At 34.6% G+C, this 16,149-nt stretch overlaps 2 protein-coding genes across 2 annotated transcripts; one reads left to right on the plus strand and one right to left on the minus strand.

The window, feature by feature from the left end:
• Window positions 1-461: 461 nt before the first annotated feature.
• LOC123663348 (histone deacetylase 8-like) lies at window positions 462-3,667 on the minus strand. Its single transcript, XM_045598037.1, has 8 exons — window positions 3,587-3,667; window positions 3,318-3,507; window positions 2,793-2,934; window positions 2,610-2,716; window positions 2,336-2,528; window positions 1,932-2,104; window positions 1,286-1,486; window positions 462-754 (listed from the first exon to the last, which is right to left on the minus strand). The coding sequence occupies exons 1-8, from the start codon at window positions 3,665-3,667 to the stop codon at window positions 528-530; spliced, it is 1,314 nt and encodes a 437-aa protein (XP_045453993.1). The 3' UTR covers window positions 462-527.
• Window positions 3,668-5,091: 1,424 nt separating this feature from the next.
• Window positions 5,092-11,689, plus strand: LOC123663426 (histone-lysine N-methyltransferase PR-Set7). The gene is made up of 6 exons (XM_045598110.1): window positions 5,092-5,427; window positions 6,217-6,319; window positions 6,396-6,816; window positions 8,098-8,288; window positions 9,511-9,723; window positions 11,607-11,689. The coding sequence occupies exons 1-5, from the start codon at window positions 5,418-5,420 to the stop codon at window positions 9,716-9,718; spliced, it is 933 nt and encodes a 310-aa protein (XP_045454066.1). The 5' UTR covers window positions 5,092-5,417; the 3' UTR covers window positions 9,719-9,723; window positions 11,607-11,689.
• The last annotated feature ends 4,460 nt before the right edge of the window (window positions 11,690-16,149 follow it).

Raw genomic sequence — 16,149 nt, forward strand, 5'->3', positions numbered from 1 at the left:
ACACCCATATAGGCTATTTATATTTTTTTTCAGATTATTAATTTGCCTAAGTAATCAATGTATTATTATCAACTTTCTGAATATTTAAATGAAAGTTAAATATATTTATTGTTCATTTATTACTTTTATAATTTATATTCAGTCTTCAAAATGGTTAAATTTTATTAACTGTTGTTCGTATCAGCATTGCAGTTGCCAACCCGCCTGCCCAACATGATGACTATGGGCCAAAACTCATGAGTAGCCACCAAAAATTTCAACTCTTAGTTCCCGGCAGCCCTACCATTCCCCACCATTTTGATTACCGCTGGAGGCTGGATAGGCTGCTTGCGGGGGGGCCGGGACGTTTTGCGCGACCTTGGGGAGGTTTACGTCCAGCGGTGGACTACAATAGGCTAATGTATTTGTGTTGCGTAATGCTCACTCTTCTATTAAAAAACAAAAAGATTTTATTTTTTCTCAAGAATTTTCCGATTTCTCTTTTGTTAACAAAACTAATAGTTTATTTTGAATATTGGTACTAAGTTTTAATCTACAAAATCATAAACATCCAGTGAATTTTGAAGTTTTGTATCAGTCTTATCTTTTTCTGAGTGACATTTATTATCAACATTGTTTAAAACTAATTTCTTTTTGAACATGGAATGTATTTTTATTTCTGGTGGTTTTTCTTCTATTTCAATCTTTCTTCTTTTCGAATGTGGCTCCTGATTTTCGTCTTTTTCATCTTGTTTGAAGTATGATCTTAAATTTTCTGGAAAATAAGCAAGACTTATTTTCTTGAACTGTTTAAACTACTGTTGTTTTTATATTTGAGTTATAACATATATTGGAAAAAGAACTCCATCTCAAGTATTCTTTTATTCTCATACATACTATGTTAAATAGAAAATTAATCTCATATATAAATTTCTCGTGTCACAATGTTAGAATACTCCTCTAAGATAGCTGGACCGATTTTTATGAAATTTTGTGTACATCTCGGGTAGGTCTGAGAATTGGCCAACATCAATTTTTCATACCCTTAAGTTAGAAGAGGGGGATTAAGGGGGTTTATAACATATAATTGTGGCAAAACAACGTTTTCGGGGTCAGCTAGTATAACAATAAAAAAAAGCTAATATTAGCATAACAAATTAAACCTGATTACGGAACAGCTTTTGATGACAACTGTGTGCTACAGTGATTCACAAATGAACTTGAATACGTAAAATATAAGTAAATTTACTATTAAATTATATGTTCTTGTTCTGTATATTATAGAAATAAAGCAATCAATAAATACCTTTTATAGAATTGATACATTTGTCTAGATATTGCTTTGTGTTTACATCTTTAGTCAACAATGGTTGTACTTTTAAACTGTAATCACTTTTATATTGTGGCCAAAAACTGTGTTCAGGAATATTATCGTCTATTGTGACTCCAAGCACTGTTGCAGTGATCAATGTCCACAGTTTAGATGCATTTGTGTGATTATATCCTCCTAAAAATTTTAAATTATTTAACATTCCCAAAGGAAAGCATCCCCAAAAGAAAGAAAAGCTAAATATAATTGTCTTCTTTCTCAAAAAAAAAAAAACACTTCAATTTACATCAACAAGTAATAAAGGCCAATTTGGCTAATTTTTTTGTATGTTTCTTAAGACCACGGGAGGTTTTAATACAAACAAAAATATTACTTTTGACGGAACTAAGTCTGTCTATGTCATCAACATAATCAAAATCAGTTAAGGGTGCATTATTATTTATCCCTAGATAACTCAAAAACTCCACATGACAAGCACCAGCTTTCAAATACTTATCACAATCATCAAAATCATAACAAGAGTTTATGAGGTAACACACACAAAAATAGAGTTCAATTAAGAATTTCTCCCTTTTTTAAATTTGGTTAAAATAAACTTTCATAAATAATGTTAAGGCTTAACCTCCTCCTAATAGCAATGTAGGTATCTGTTTGTTCAAAATCTTTTGAATACACAAACAATATCCATTTAAAGTAAGTCCTGAGCCTCCGTGGGGATCCCCGGCAAGAGCATCGGCACCACATTGAACCACTATCGCATCTGGTATGAAGTATGCATATACCATGTTAAATGCACTGAAATAAAAGAGCATACTTTACATGTTGAAGGGATACAGGAAGAATAGATAAAGTAGGTAAGCAAAAATGCTTAAAATTATACAAGTACATAGTTTTTTGTTTGTGCATCATTAAATTATTTAAATTATAATTTTTTTGGTAAGGAATCAATAACAATGATTTATTGCATAAAATTACCATACTCACCATCATATTATTATGATAGGTATATAGGTAGGTGAGACTTACCTATCAAAGGCATATACAAATGTATCATCAGTGTATAACCCTTGGAAGGGAAAGTTACAAGCATATCCCTTTCCATTTAACGTGCCTATATCATCAATACTGCCACTCCCAGGATAAAAACCAGGCTCGTACTTGTGAAATGACAGAGTGAATACCGATTTACTTAAATCATATGCATCTTGAACTCCATTCCCTGAAAATGACATAGGTTGAAACATATATGTATAATATATTGGTAGAATTCAAGGTAATGAAGAATAAATTAAGGATTTACCGTGATGTACATCCAAATCTATATAAAGTATTTTAGAAAATTTTTTTCTTAGTATTTCAATAGCGATCACTATATCATTTACGTAACAGAAGCCTTCTGCGCCGAATCTAAAATAATTATTTGTTTTAAATTTAGTTATATCAATCATTATTTTATAAGTTTTAAGTTGATTTATAGGTGTACCTATTGGCGTGATGCCATCCCCCACACCAGTTTATAGCTACATCTGCTATATTCATTAAAAGACTTTTCGCTGCAGTTACTGAGCCCCCAGCTATAGTAGATACCATGTTGTACATATCGGACATGGGAGGACAGTCATACCCTGCAATGATTGTTATAATTTTTTGTTTCAATTAATTTTTTAACAGACAATCTTTATATTATCAGCAATTTTGATATTTAATATTTATCACATTTATTATTTTTTGCGATAGCTTGAGATAGTGTGAGTTTACTGTTTGCCAAAATATCGTTTTATTATATTGTTTTCTAATGTCTACGCAAATTTCACTCATAATCTCAACTTCTCCCATGACCATGGTTCCTGTTAAGTATCCGAAATTTCGGACATCTAAAAAACATAATAAACCTTGAATCATAAGAAAAGCTTGTTTCATTACATTTTTCTTATGGTTACTTCTTGGATGGGGTATTAATGCGAGTGAAAAAAAAGAAAATAATATTTTAGTCAAGTAATGAAATTACCCAAACCAAATTCTTCATCTTCTGCTGTAGATACATAGTCATCTTCGACATCGGTAAATGTTTTTAAATGATCCAGATACAAATCTGAATGAAACAGTTTCAATTCAGAGTAACTAGCTGTCTTAGATCTAATAACTTTAGTGTCATTCAAGAGACCGTATGCCACTATAAGACTGTGTACAATTGAAGCCTGTAATAAAATTCCATTTAATTTATATTACAATAATATGTTTATTTTAAAAATATACCATATTATATAAATTACTAACCCGACCAGGTACAGCAGGTAAACGATCACAACTTTCGATTAAATTCTGTTCCCAAATATATGCTGCTTTTCTTTTATTCATTTTAATAACTTTTAATTATAAATTGTAAGCTATAAAATCATATTTAAACAAATAAATTTCGTAAAAAGTTATGGCGCGACAATGTAAGCTTTAAAATTTACAACGATAACCTTCGGTACGAGATGGTTAATTTATGTTATAGACATTTTAGCTTTAATGTTAACTTTAAAAAAAAAATTACAAAAACATATTTATTTACTTAGGTACTACCTGGTCAAGTATTTGAATTCTATATAAAAACTAATTTTGCATGTATAAATTAGATGCACAAGTTCAAACTATATTTAGTTATCATATTATCATTATATTTAAAAATGTCTTATTTCAAATTATAGCTTTATTAGTTTAAAATTAAAAATAAAATTATAACTTTATAAGACATTCAATGTTGTTTTAAAAATTGTCCCGATATGACATTCAAATTCCAAAGACACAATCATGGAGAGAATAAATCGGTAAGTACAAGATAATTTATAAATCTGGATTATTGCTCTATGTGGATTACCGATTAAATATATTTATTAACCGACTTCCAAAAAAGGAGGAGGTTCTCAATTCGACTATTTTTTTTATGTATGTTACATCAGAACTTTTGACCGGGTGGACCATGGAGCATCTATGCTCCATGGGGTGGACCGATTTCGACAATATTTTTTTTTAATCGAAAGGTGGTGTGTGTCAATTGGTCCCATTTAAATTTATTTGAGATCTAACCACTACTTTTCGAGTTATATCTAATAATGCGTTTTTACTTGACGCTTTTTTCGTCGACCTATTTTGTATTATACCACATAACTTTTTACTAGATGTACCGATTTTGATAATTCTTTTTTTGTTGGAAAGGAGATATCCCTAGTTTTGTACCAAGGAAACCAGGATCTGATGATGGGATCCCAGAGAAATCGAGGAAAACTCTCGAAAATCCGCATAACTTTTTACTGGGTGTACCGATTTTAATAATTTTTAATTTAATAGAAAACTGATGTTTATCATGTGGTCACATTTAAATTTTATCGAGATCTGATAACTACTTTTTGAGTAATCTTTGATAACGCGTAGTTACTTGACTATTTTTTCGTCGATCTACGTTGTATTATTTGTCGATGTAATTGAAGTCGGTTTTTTTTCGTTTGCCTGCAAACACAATTATTAATATTCTTCGAATTTTGAATACCTACATGTATTTCAGTATTTCTTTACATCGATGAATTATTGTCAATTTTAATTAACAATTTTTAAGATATTTTTTTGAAACAGCTGTAGATGTTCATAATATATTATTATCAATACATAATTTATTTTACTATTTCAAAAATATATTATACTAAATTAAAAATAGCTTATATAAAACCGTTATTTATAGACAAACTGACAAAGTGTATATTTTTAACCAGACAATAACTTATAGGCTTATCTGTGCATTTAAGCGTCCATTTTACTAAAAGAAGTTTCAATTTTGACAATAGAAAGCAATGTTTTACCGATATTAACTAATTTTAACAAAAAAATAATTCTTAAGATACGCCAAAGAAACCCGTATCTTATAAAATATATAATAGTTGGGACATTTCACGACCCAATAATGTGATTACAATTTATCAAAATATATTCTATTGATGTGACAAGGTCTATTACAAAACATTTGTAATTCGTATTTGTATGATCTGTCTAGTTTTGTTTGTATGGCGTTAAGTGTACTTTCGATGGTTTTCTTAGATAATAAAACGGTAATAATCAAGTTCAAGTGGAAATGGTTCGAGGTTAGTATAATATATTTACACAAACATCGTATACTGCCATGATACGATAAAATGTAATTCTTTGTTACCGTCGTGCAACAATTTATTTTAACGAACGCTTTATTTACTCATCCAAGCATAAAAAACACCATGTGATTCAAAACATGCAAATTCAATTTTAATATACCTTCAATTGTAAATTATTAATTAAAGAATTATATTTTATAGAAATTATTTTTGTTACCTAATATCATATATTAAATAACATGCTTTTTAAAAGTGTCTTAGATACAATAATTAATTTAATTGTGACTTTAATGAATTTTATAGGTTTGTATTATATTTATTTTCAAAATGTTGAAGAAGTTGGCTTTAAATTTTTTAATCAGAAAGCTTTTCATTCATAGTAGTTTTAAATCTTAGGCACCACCAAATTGTATGTATAATTACGTTAATTTATCTTAACTGCTATTGGACAGCAATGAAAATATTCTTATCTCTTTTCATAGATATATATGTGATAATCGGAAATACAGAACTATAATTTAACTATATTATGGGGTATTGTGTAAAAATATTAAAAAGAAATATTTAAAATAAGGCATTTAATTTTAATTGAATTCAAAACAAAGGTTCTGTAATAAATTTATTCTTTACTTGTGTACCTTATAACTTTTTACTGAATGTCCTGATTTTGATTGATCCTTTTTTATTCGAAAGCTGATGCTTGTCACGTGGTCCGATTTAAATTTAATTGAGATCTGTCGAGATATTTTGAGTTATCTGTATTTGTGTTTAATTAATTTTTAGTAAACACCTTGATGTCCACCGAAGAGGGTGTAAAAACTCCTCACAGGATCGAATTGTGTGAAGAGAAACAAGTGAAACCAACACGCAATTACAGAAAGCGCAGGTAATTTACTTAACAAGAGTTATTATACAAATACTCAATTCGACAATAAAATTCATGTTATTTTTTTTTTATGTAGAATTATCAATACGGCTACAATAAAGACTGAAAATGAAGAATTAAGCTCTGAACCTCCAATAAAAAAGACAGAGTTGAAGTCTAAACCATTGAAGGCTTCCAATGGAATAGCTACAAACATGACAAATGGTAATACAACAAGGCCGAGGGGGGGTAAGGCTGCTGCACGATCTGCTGACAGTCATAAACTTACTGAATATTTCAAAGAAGAAATTAAAAGTCCCAAATCTGAAGCTCCACCACCCTCACCCCCGTTAGGGAAAAATACCAAAACAGATAAATTGAATGACAATACAAATCATAAGCTGACAGAGTATTTTCCTGTGAGGCGGAGTGTAAGGAAAACATCAAAATGTGTAATGGCTGAAAAAATGAGAGATCTCGAGAAGGCTATACGAGAACAAAGGGAAGATGGTCTTCAGGTAAAGTATTTATTTGCAGTTTTTTAACTTTAGAGCCAGCAAGTTTTTAATGTTGATCTTCGGTGCTGGCAGCTGATCGCATAGCTCGTCAGCTCTATTAGCCGAGGTCTTTTAGTATTGTGGTGATTATTGTAGAATCATTTTCAACTCTTGAGTCTGCTAGAAGCTTCATTTGCTATATAGCGACCATCGGCTTACCCGCGGTAGCCCCCACCACACTACGCGTGATTTACGTGATGATAATTGTAGAATATAGCTAGTGTAAACTACACGCGTTAAGACATTTCCGCTATTTCCATAATTTTTAAATCTAAAATAAGTAGTGATAACTTCCAAATGACTGCACCAACAGGATAATTATTTTTGTGTCGTTATTGTTAGTATAAGTTATATCTAAAAAAAATTTAAAATAAATCGATATACTCATGGAAAAAAGATCATCATCATCACTCATCATCATTTCAGCCTAATACAGTCCACTGCAGGACAAAGGACTCCACAAGTTCGCGCCAAAAATGGCGTGAACTCATGTGTTTTGTTGCTGCCCATCTTCAGTCTGTGTATTTCAAAGCCAGCAGTTGGTGGTTATTCCGCCATCGGTCGGCTTTTTAAGTTCCAAGGTGGTAGTAGTCGCCTCTTACGACACCCACGAGAAGAGAGGGGGTGGTTATATTCTTACTGCTGTAACCACACAAGAAAAAAAGATAGTAGGACAAAGTTCACCCGGGAACAGCCGGTTGTAACCAGTGTGCTGACTCATCATTATTACTGTTTATTAAAACATTACTAACACATTAATAATACGTTTTTCATTTTTTACATACAGACCTTGGCCAGTTACAATTTTACATATATACATAACTAGTTGGCCAAGTTCTTGTTAGATTTTCATCTAAAACTAGCTGACCCGGCGAACTTCGTATCGCCTAACACAAACTTTATCGTATGGTATTAAAGTTCAAATTGACTTTTAAGTATTATCACAAATCTTTTGTATGTTAGTATAGAAAAGTGTTGTTTTTAGACTTTTTCAGGAAATTTAAAATTTTTTTTTTTTTTGAATTTTTCTCTCTGTAAGAACTATCCTCGTACTTCAAGGAATATTTTTAAAAAAGAATTAGCGAAATCGGTCCAACCGTTCTCGAGTTTTGCGCTTAGCAACACATTGAGCGACTCATTTTTATATTATAGATGTAGCCTATGTCCTATTGTGAATCTGCAGCTGTTTACACCCTACAGTCTATACCCAAATTCGCATTTACATTATTCACCTTACTTCAGGTGGCATACTTCGACGGTAAAGGGCGCGGCGTGATAGCGACTCGTCCTTTCGGTAGAGGTCAGTTTGTGGTGGAGTACTCGGGCGAGTTGGTGGGGGTCGCGGAGGCGAGGGAGAGGGAACGCAAGTACGCACTGGACCCAAGTGCCGGCTGCTACATGTACTACTTCAGGCTACAGGATCAACAGTATTGGTGAGTTAAATCACCTTGTAGTGAATAGTAGTGGAAAATAGAATATCGATCCAGAAGACCCTAATAATCCACAAACAATTTGTTTTCTCGCCAAGCACTTTATTGTGGTAGAGCATAGGAAGTTATTTTTATTTATTTTATTTATTAAACTTTATTGGACACACAAAAAAGAAGATACATTTTAGACCGACTAGATACAGAAACAAATCATGTATACAAAGGCGGCCTTATCGCTTCTAGCGGTCTCTTCCAGGCAACCTTTAGTAAAAGTAATATATCAAAAATATGTCGGTAATAGTGCGCAATCAGTAACGCAAGTTTATTACACATAATTAAAGCAATTTATATTACTAAACTTAGTTATATGATATAATATTATTATTATTAAACCTTTATTGCTGATAGAGTTAACGACATTTCATTCAATTCACGTAGATCCACAATATTACAATAATTGTGTTTCCTTGCAAACGAAAAAAAAACCGACTAAAGTAGACGAAAAAAAATTTACAAACGCGGTAGTCGTCACTACGACTTTCGACTTTCCTTGATTTTCTCTGTATTCCATCATCAGATACTGGTTTCCTTATCATGGTACCACAGTTGGGATATCTTTCCAATAAAAATTTTTTTTTTAAAAATCGGTTTATAAACGACGAAGTTATCCCGAGGTGTTGTTCGCTCCTACAAAGTAGTTTTGCTTGTCAAGCACTCATTGTTGTACTTTTTTAGAAACTACACAAACTAACCATTTTTTTTTTTAATACTGGGCAATTCTAATGCAGTACATTGTTTTTTCACAATCAATGGTTAAATCTTGACAAAAAGTAACGAATAAAAATAACTTCTAACGCTTTCATAAATTTAGAATAAATGATGCCTTCCACGCACAGGGCCACATCGCTCGTCCATTTACTTCCAGTATCTCTGAGCATGTGGCCTACCCACGTCCACTTCAGAGTTTTTGTTTTTGATATGACATCTTCCACTTTTGTTATTTTTCTTATATCCTCCGCCTTTTTGCGACCTCTTTTAGTACAGTCCATTATGCTTCGTTCCATAGCCCTTTGACGAGTTTTTTGGTCTTGTTTTACTGTTGTTGCCCATGTCTTACGAGCGCCAGACATGGGCAACATGGGCTTAGGAAATATCCTGCTCAAAATATGGAGCAGCCCGACTGGTTTTACCCCTTAATAACTCATGCTATATTTAATTTTCACAGCATCGACGCGACGGCAGAGTCAGGTCGACTGGGCCGGCTGGTGAACCACTCGCGCAACGGCAACTTGCTGACCAAGGCGCTGTGGCTGGACGGACCGCGCCTCGTGCTGCTGGCGGCGCACGACATCGCGCCCGGCGACGAGCTCACCTACGACTACGGAGACCGCTCGCGCGAGTCGCTGCGCCACCACCCCTGGCTGGCGCTCTGACCTGGGTGACTACAGCTACCACTACCACTAGCACTAATGTTACTGACCCCTCCACCCTGTCACCGGCGACGAGCTCACCTACGACTACGGAGACCGCTCGCGCGAGTCGCTGCGCCACCACCCCTGGCTGGCGCTCTGACCTGGGTGACTACAGCTACCACTACCACTAGCACTAATGTTACTGACCCCTCCACCCTGTCACCGGCGACGAGCTCACCTACGACTACGGAGACCGCTCGCGCGAGTCGCTGCGCCACCACCCCTGGCTGGCGCTCTGACCTGGGTGACTACAGCTACCACTACCACTAGCACTAATGTTACTGACCCCTCCACCCTGTCACCGGCGACGAGCTCACCTACGACTACGGAGACCGCTCGCGCGAGTCGCTGCGCCACCACCCCTGGCTGGCGCTCTGACCTGGGTGACTACAGCTACCACTACCACTAGCACTAATGTTACTGACCCCTCCACCCTGTCACCGGCGACGAGCTCACCTACGACTACGGAGACCGCTCGCGCGAGTCGCTGCGCCACCACCCCTGGCTGGCGCTCTGACCTGGGTGACTACAGCTACCACTACCACTAGCACTAATGTTACTGACCCCTCCACCCTGTCACCGGCGACGAGCTCACCTACGACTACGGAGACCGCTCGCGCGAGTCGCTGCGCCACCACCCCTGGCTGGCGCTCTGACCTGGGTGACTACAGCTACCACTACCACTAGCACTAATGTTACTGACCCCTCCACCCTGTCACCGGCGACGAGCTCACCTACGACTACGGAGACCGCTCGCGCGAGTCGCTGCGCCACCACCCCTGGCTGGCGCTCTGACCTGGGTGACTACAGCTACCACTACCACTAGCACTAATGTTACTGACCCCTCCACCCTGTCACCGGCGACGAGCTCACCTACGACTACGGAGACCGCTCGCGCGAGTCGCTGCGCCACCACCCCTGGCTGGCGCTCTGACCTGGGTGACTACAGCTACCACTACCACTAGCACTAATGTTACTGACCCCTCCACCCTGTCACCGGCGACGAGCTCACCTACGACTACGGAGACCGCTCGCGCGAGTCGCTGCGCCACCACCCCTGGCTGGCGCTCTGACCTGGGTGACTACAGCTACCACTACCACTAGCACTAATGTTACTGACCCCTCCACCCTGTCACCGGCGACGAGCTCACCTACGACTACGGAGACCGCTCGCGCGAGTCGCTGCGCCACCACCCCTGGCTGGCGCTCTGACCTGGGTGACTACAGCTACCACTACCACTAGCACTAATGTTACTGACCCCTCCACCCTGTCACCGGCGACGAGCTCACCTACGACTACGGAGACCGCTCGCGCGAGTCGCTGCGCCACCACCCCTGGCTGGCGCTCTGACCTGGGTGACTACAGCTACCACTACCACTAGCACTAATGTTACTGACCCCTCCACCCTGTCACCGGCGACGAGCTCACCTACGACTACGGAGACCGCTCGCGCGAGTCGCTGCGCCACCACCCCTGGCTGGCGCTCTGACCTGGGTGACTACAGCTACCACTACCACTAGCACTAATGTTACTGACCCCTCCACCCTGTCACCGGCGACGAGCTCACCTACGACTACGGAGACCGCTCGCGCGAGTCGCTGCGCCACCACCCCTGGCTGGCGCTCTGACCTGGGTGACTACAGCTACCACTACCACTAATGTTACTGACCCCTCCATACTGTCACCGGCGACGAGCTCACCTACGACTACGGCGTCATTACTGACTTCATTGACTGACATTTTTTTTGTTTTCATAATATTTTTTTTTAAAGGATAAAGCTAATTTTATTAAACATACTAATTTTTGTTTTGTAATATACTAAAGCTTTTTATTTTATTTGTTTTCAGGACTGTATTCAGAAATCTCAGTTGGACTACAAACAAATATTTATTAATTTAACCTAGTACATAATAATATGAAGTTTGTTAAATGTTTTGTTTGAGATTGCATACCTCTATTGTTAAGTAGTGAGATGAGTGACCTTATATTAATTAGGACATTTTGACGTGTGGAATGGCACAAGTGATACTGCCTTACACCATACTTAGAACCAGTTTGGTCAAAAAACGATGCGTTTTACCTACGACCCGCTAAATGTCTAACACGACACGTTAACTGTAACCCCACTTGTTTTTTTAAGTTAAGCTTAAACGTATTTTCTGTAATGACGTCACTATAAACTTATGTAAAATTCACAAAACTGTAAAGTATACAACGGGTGAAGTATGTACGACTTAAATAATATGTACTCGCTATGTATATATTGAATTGAAATTGACATTTATTATTGTTTATTGTAGAAGTTAATATAGCCATGATTAAGTTGAGGCAAACATGAGTGATGAATCTTCTTCATTTTGTAAAAATAACTAGCTATTATGAGTATTAATGTATTTTTAAATTTAATAATCAAAAATGTATTTGACATATCTATTTGGTTCGTTTGTCAGTTATTACTTTTGTATAAGTTTTCTGTTATTTTATCATCACATTGTAAAGAGTTCCTCGCAGAGAGCAATGCATAATGAATTAGTGGTTCGGTGAAACAGATAGGAAGGTACAAATAAACATTCACTAAAACAATATTTATTATAAATAGACAAATTTCGAAACTAATTTTTTAAGCGTTCTGAATATTATTCTTAAAAAAAAAAAAATATTAAAACAAAAAACAGTGATAAGGTACATCCCAAGACATTTTTAATAAATGTGAATGCTAGGTATTTTACTATTATTTAATTTTGGCACATAGGCTCAGTTACACGTATTAGTTGTGTTAAATCAAAGACCTGTTACACCGGTCGTGGATAATACTATTTAACCTATGACGGTATCCAACAGATAAAAGTTTAAGATATATTAATATTTTTTACCATCAAATTCCAATATATTTAAAAAATATTTCTTTTCGCAAGTGTATATCTAAACGTTATAGTTTATTGAGGAGAAAAAGGTCCTAATGGCTTACTTATATCTCTGTTTATGTATATTCGTAATTTATTTGCAGGATAAATTTATCCACAACCGTTAAAAGTGAGCCTAAGTAATTTATCTGTATGTTTAACGTTTCAGGTATTATTTTTATGTGTAAGGACTTACTCAAATCATGTTCAAAACACAAACTCTCGAATAGTTCACGTATTTATCACTAGTTTATTGACTATATCATAAGTAATTTTTATTTTGTAATGACAGGAGGTTGTAAGTGTTGGTCATTGGAGAAAAAAAAAAAATTACGATGCCTGTTCATTTTAGTGTTTGAATTTTGAATATGATGTTGGATACAAGCGAGAGGTATAAAATTGTGTCACAAATACTACAATTTCTAAACTGTATACAAAAAAGTCAATCAAACAGAAACAGTAGTTCAAGTTCAGTCCTAACCTATAAACCTATCTTGTCCTATCTAAACTATATCTTCTGTTTGACAGATTTTTGTCTATAAAATGGTATGTAGTTTAATTTAATGCCGCTCGCTTGTATCCATAAGTATATATGTTTTGTGTCTTAACTAAAAATATTGTACGCTTTGTTAGTTGAACAAACACCCACCGAAATGAGATCATTTTCGGTCGTATTCATTAAATGGGCGTTGGCGAAAATATGACTGTTGTCTCGTGTTGCTTAATGTTAATTTTTGGTACTAAATGACGTCCTATTAACGCTTATATCACTAATCAGAATCTTGTTTGGTACAGTCAGGGCTGCCATCTTTTCGGATTTATCTGAATGCCTTAAAATTTACACCAAATATTTGAAGTTTGAGACGTTTTGGTCAAACTTCAGTTTTGGCAGCCCTAGTACGAGGTTAATGTTTGAAAAGTAATGAAAAGTTATTACGTCCATTGTGATTTGTGATCAGGCAACTGATTGAAGAATCCTTGTATTAATTTTTTTTATTGATATTCTAAATATTACGAAATCGATAGAAAGATTTGAATTAGTTGATTCTTGATAAGCGTTTGTGATAGAGGCTGCGAATTGTACATCTAAAGCTCGGTTTCTATACCCATAGAACGGTTCAATTAGCTCTCGAGTTGTTTGTTATTAAACGGTTCGTTAGCATAACAGTTTTATTGATTATAGGAACGGGTTTAAGAGGATATGTTCTCCCAAGCTATGAACATTCATCACAAGTTGATGAATAGTATTTGAGTGCAAACATTTAATGCTTAATTTTTATTAACAGTAACTATATTAGTTAGGTTTAGTATTAATCTTTATAGATTGGGATTACATAGCCTTATATCTTAGGAGAATTTGTAATACAAACGATTTTTATAATAAATATAACTATTGAAATAGATAATCACCAAATTATTGTACTATTTCATGATGGTATATGAAGGATAGTGATTTTTCAGTCGTAAATGTTTGCTACTTAGAATAAGAACACTTCGACTATAATATATAAAAATAAAGTTTCTTCCTTTCTTAATTTTAAGCCAAAAAGTAACGACTGATAGGTCTTTTAGTTATTTTAACTTTTTCTAAACGTAAAATTGATTGATATTTGTATGAATTGTATTAAAGTAATGCTGCTGGATTTATAATATTATTTGTAGTGCAGTTTTATCAGTATAAAAAATTTACACAAATAAATCGAGTTTATTTTTTTTATTATTTTTGAAGTTATACTTTTGGCGCGTTAGAGAAAAATGATGGAGAGTAAATTTTTACGATGCACTCGAACACCGTCAAAAAAAAACCGACACCTTGAAGTTAGCTAGTCAACGAAGATGTTAGCAACGTGAAGTTAGCTAGCCAATGAATTATAACTTCTTAGGTGCGTTATGAAGTATAACTACACATTTTTCTTCTTAATGTACTTACTTTCTCTAAATAAATGTATGTCAAGACTGAATTTTCGGCATTTAAAAATATTTCGCTTAGGACTGTTCCACAGAGATGTGTCAATTTGAAATTAGTATAATATAATTTTGTTACAATCCAGCAACATTATCGCTATAAATAGCATTGCTTTGTGTAGTTCCTATTCCTATTTAATAATGTATTAACGCCTTTTGGGATTTACTAATCTTTCTATCACTAATATAATACTGCCTTCGAATAAGTACTGTGTTTTAATAATATAAAAGAAATCGTGTAATGTTTAACTTGAAGTGAACTTTGTTAATTACATAAACAATGATCTAACTATATAATGTAATTTAAAATGGTAGAATAATGTTAATTAAATAGAATAATATATTTTGGAAAAAAATTGTTTTATATTTTGTTTAATTGATAATATTTAATAGGCTAGAAGTGACCACTTTCGGATATCAGAGTCTTGCCGGGTGAGTGTATAAAGTTTGTATTTCTAAAATATTTTAATGTTCTATTTAACTTAATCTCAGATTGTTGTATGTAAGAAGACGATAGAGTTAGCTATTACAGCATGGTTTGAGTAATAGTTTCAACTGAACAGAAGGGATTTTCAAGATTTCACAGATTCTACCAAATTAATAATTTAGTAACAAATGTTTTAGTTGTTAGTTTTTACTCTTTTAAAGATTACGTCAATTATTATTATAATACGCTTAACCGACAAGATTCTGACGGTCGTTTGCAATAAACTATATATCATGGGCTAATGTTATCAAAATTTCAGTTTAAACAACGTAAATAAATTTAGAATATTTTAAAATTTTGTCGTTTGGTTTTGACAGGGTGTTTAGAGCTTATAAGTCAAAACACATTTCTTGAATACCTCTTCCGAATAATATTTTAATTCTGTTTATAAAAATAATATTAAATTAAATGAATTGTAGCTAATAAAAATTAGAAACACTTTCTTGTTTTATTTTAACACATAATAAAAACACAACATCATTATAATTGAATAAAACGGTAAAAACGGTAACGTTAACTTGTCTTGGCAGGCGTTATTTATGGAACGATACCTTAAATAACGTTATTTTGGAACCGTTTTATATCTTTTACCGGTATTGCAAACCAACTGAGGAGCCGTTTATCGCCTAAGCACTTGAATCAACTTGTATTTCTACAGTACGGTACACGTTTTTTATATTTTTATGTCTCATAGATACTTTATTTAAATTCTAAACTGATACTTTAATGTTTTATTAATAGTAAATATTTATTTGTTTGCTTAAATTAAATATTTAATTTATTACTACAAACTTATTTTCGGTGCCATACTATGTGTAATTTTTATATAGAATATATCTATACAAATAAATAAAATCGGAGTGTCTGTTTTTAATATTAAAATAAAAGCATATGGATGTATACACGGTACTTATTCCAAAACGAACATTTTATCGATTTTTGTCTATCTGTCTGTTTATTCTGGCTAATCTCTGGAACGGCTTGACCGATTTCGACGGGACTCACTGGCAGATAGCTGATATAATAAGGAGTAAC

Source organism: Melitaea cinxia, chromosome 20, assembly GCF_905220565.1.
Source record: "Melitaea cinxia chromosome 20, ilMelCinx1.1, whole genome shotgun sequence".
Lineage (NCBI taxonomy): Eukaryota > Metazoa > Arthropoda > Insecta > Lepidoptera > Nymphalidae > Melitaea > Melitaea cinxia.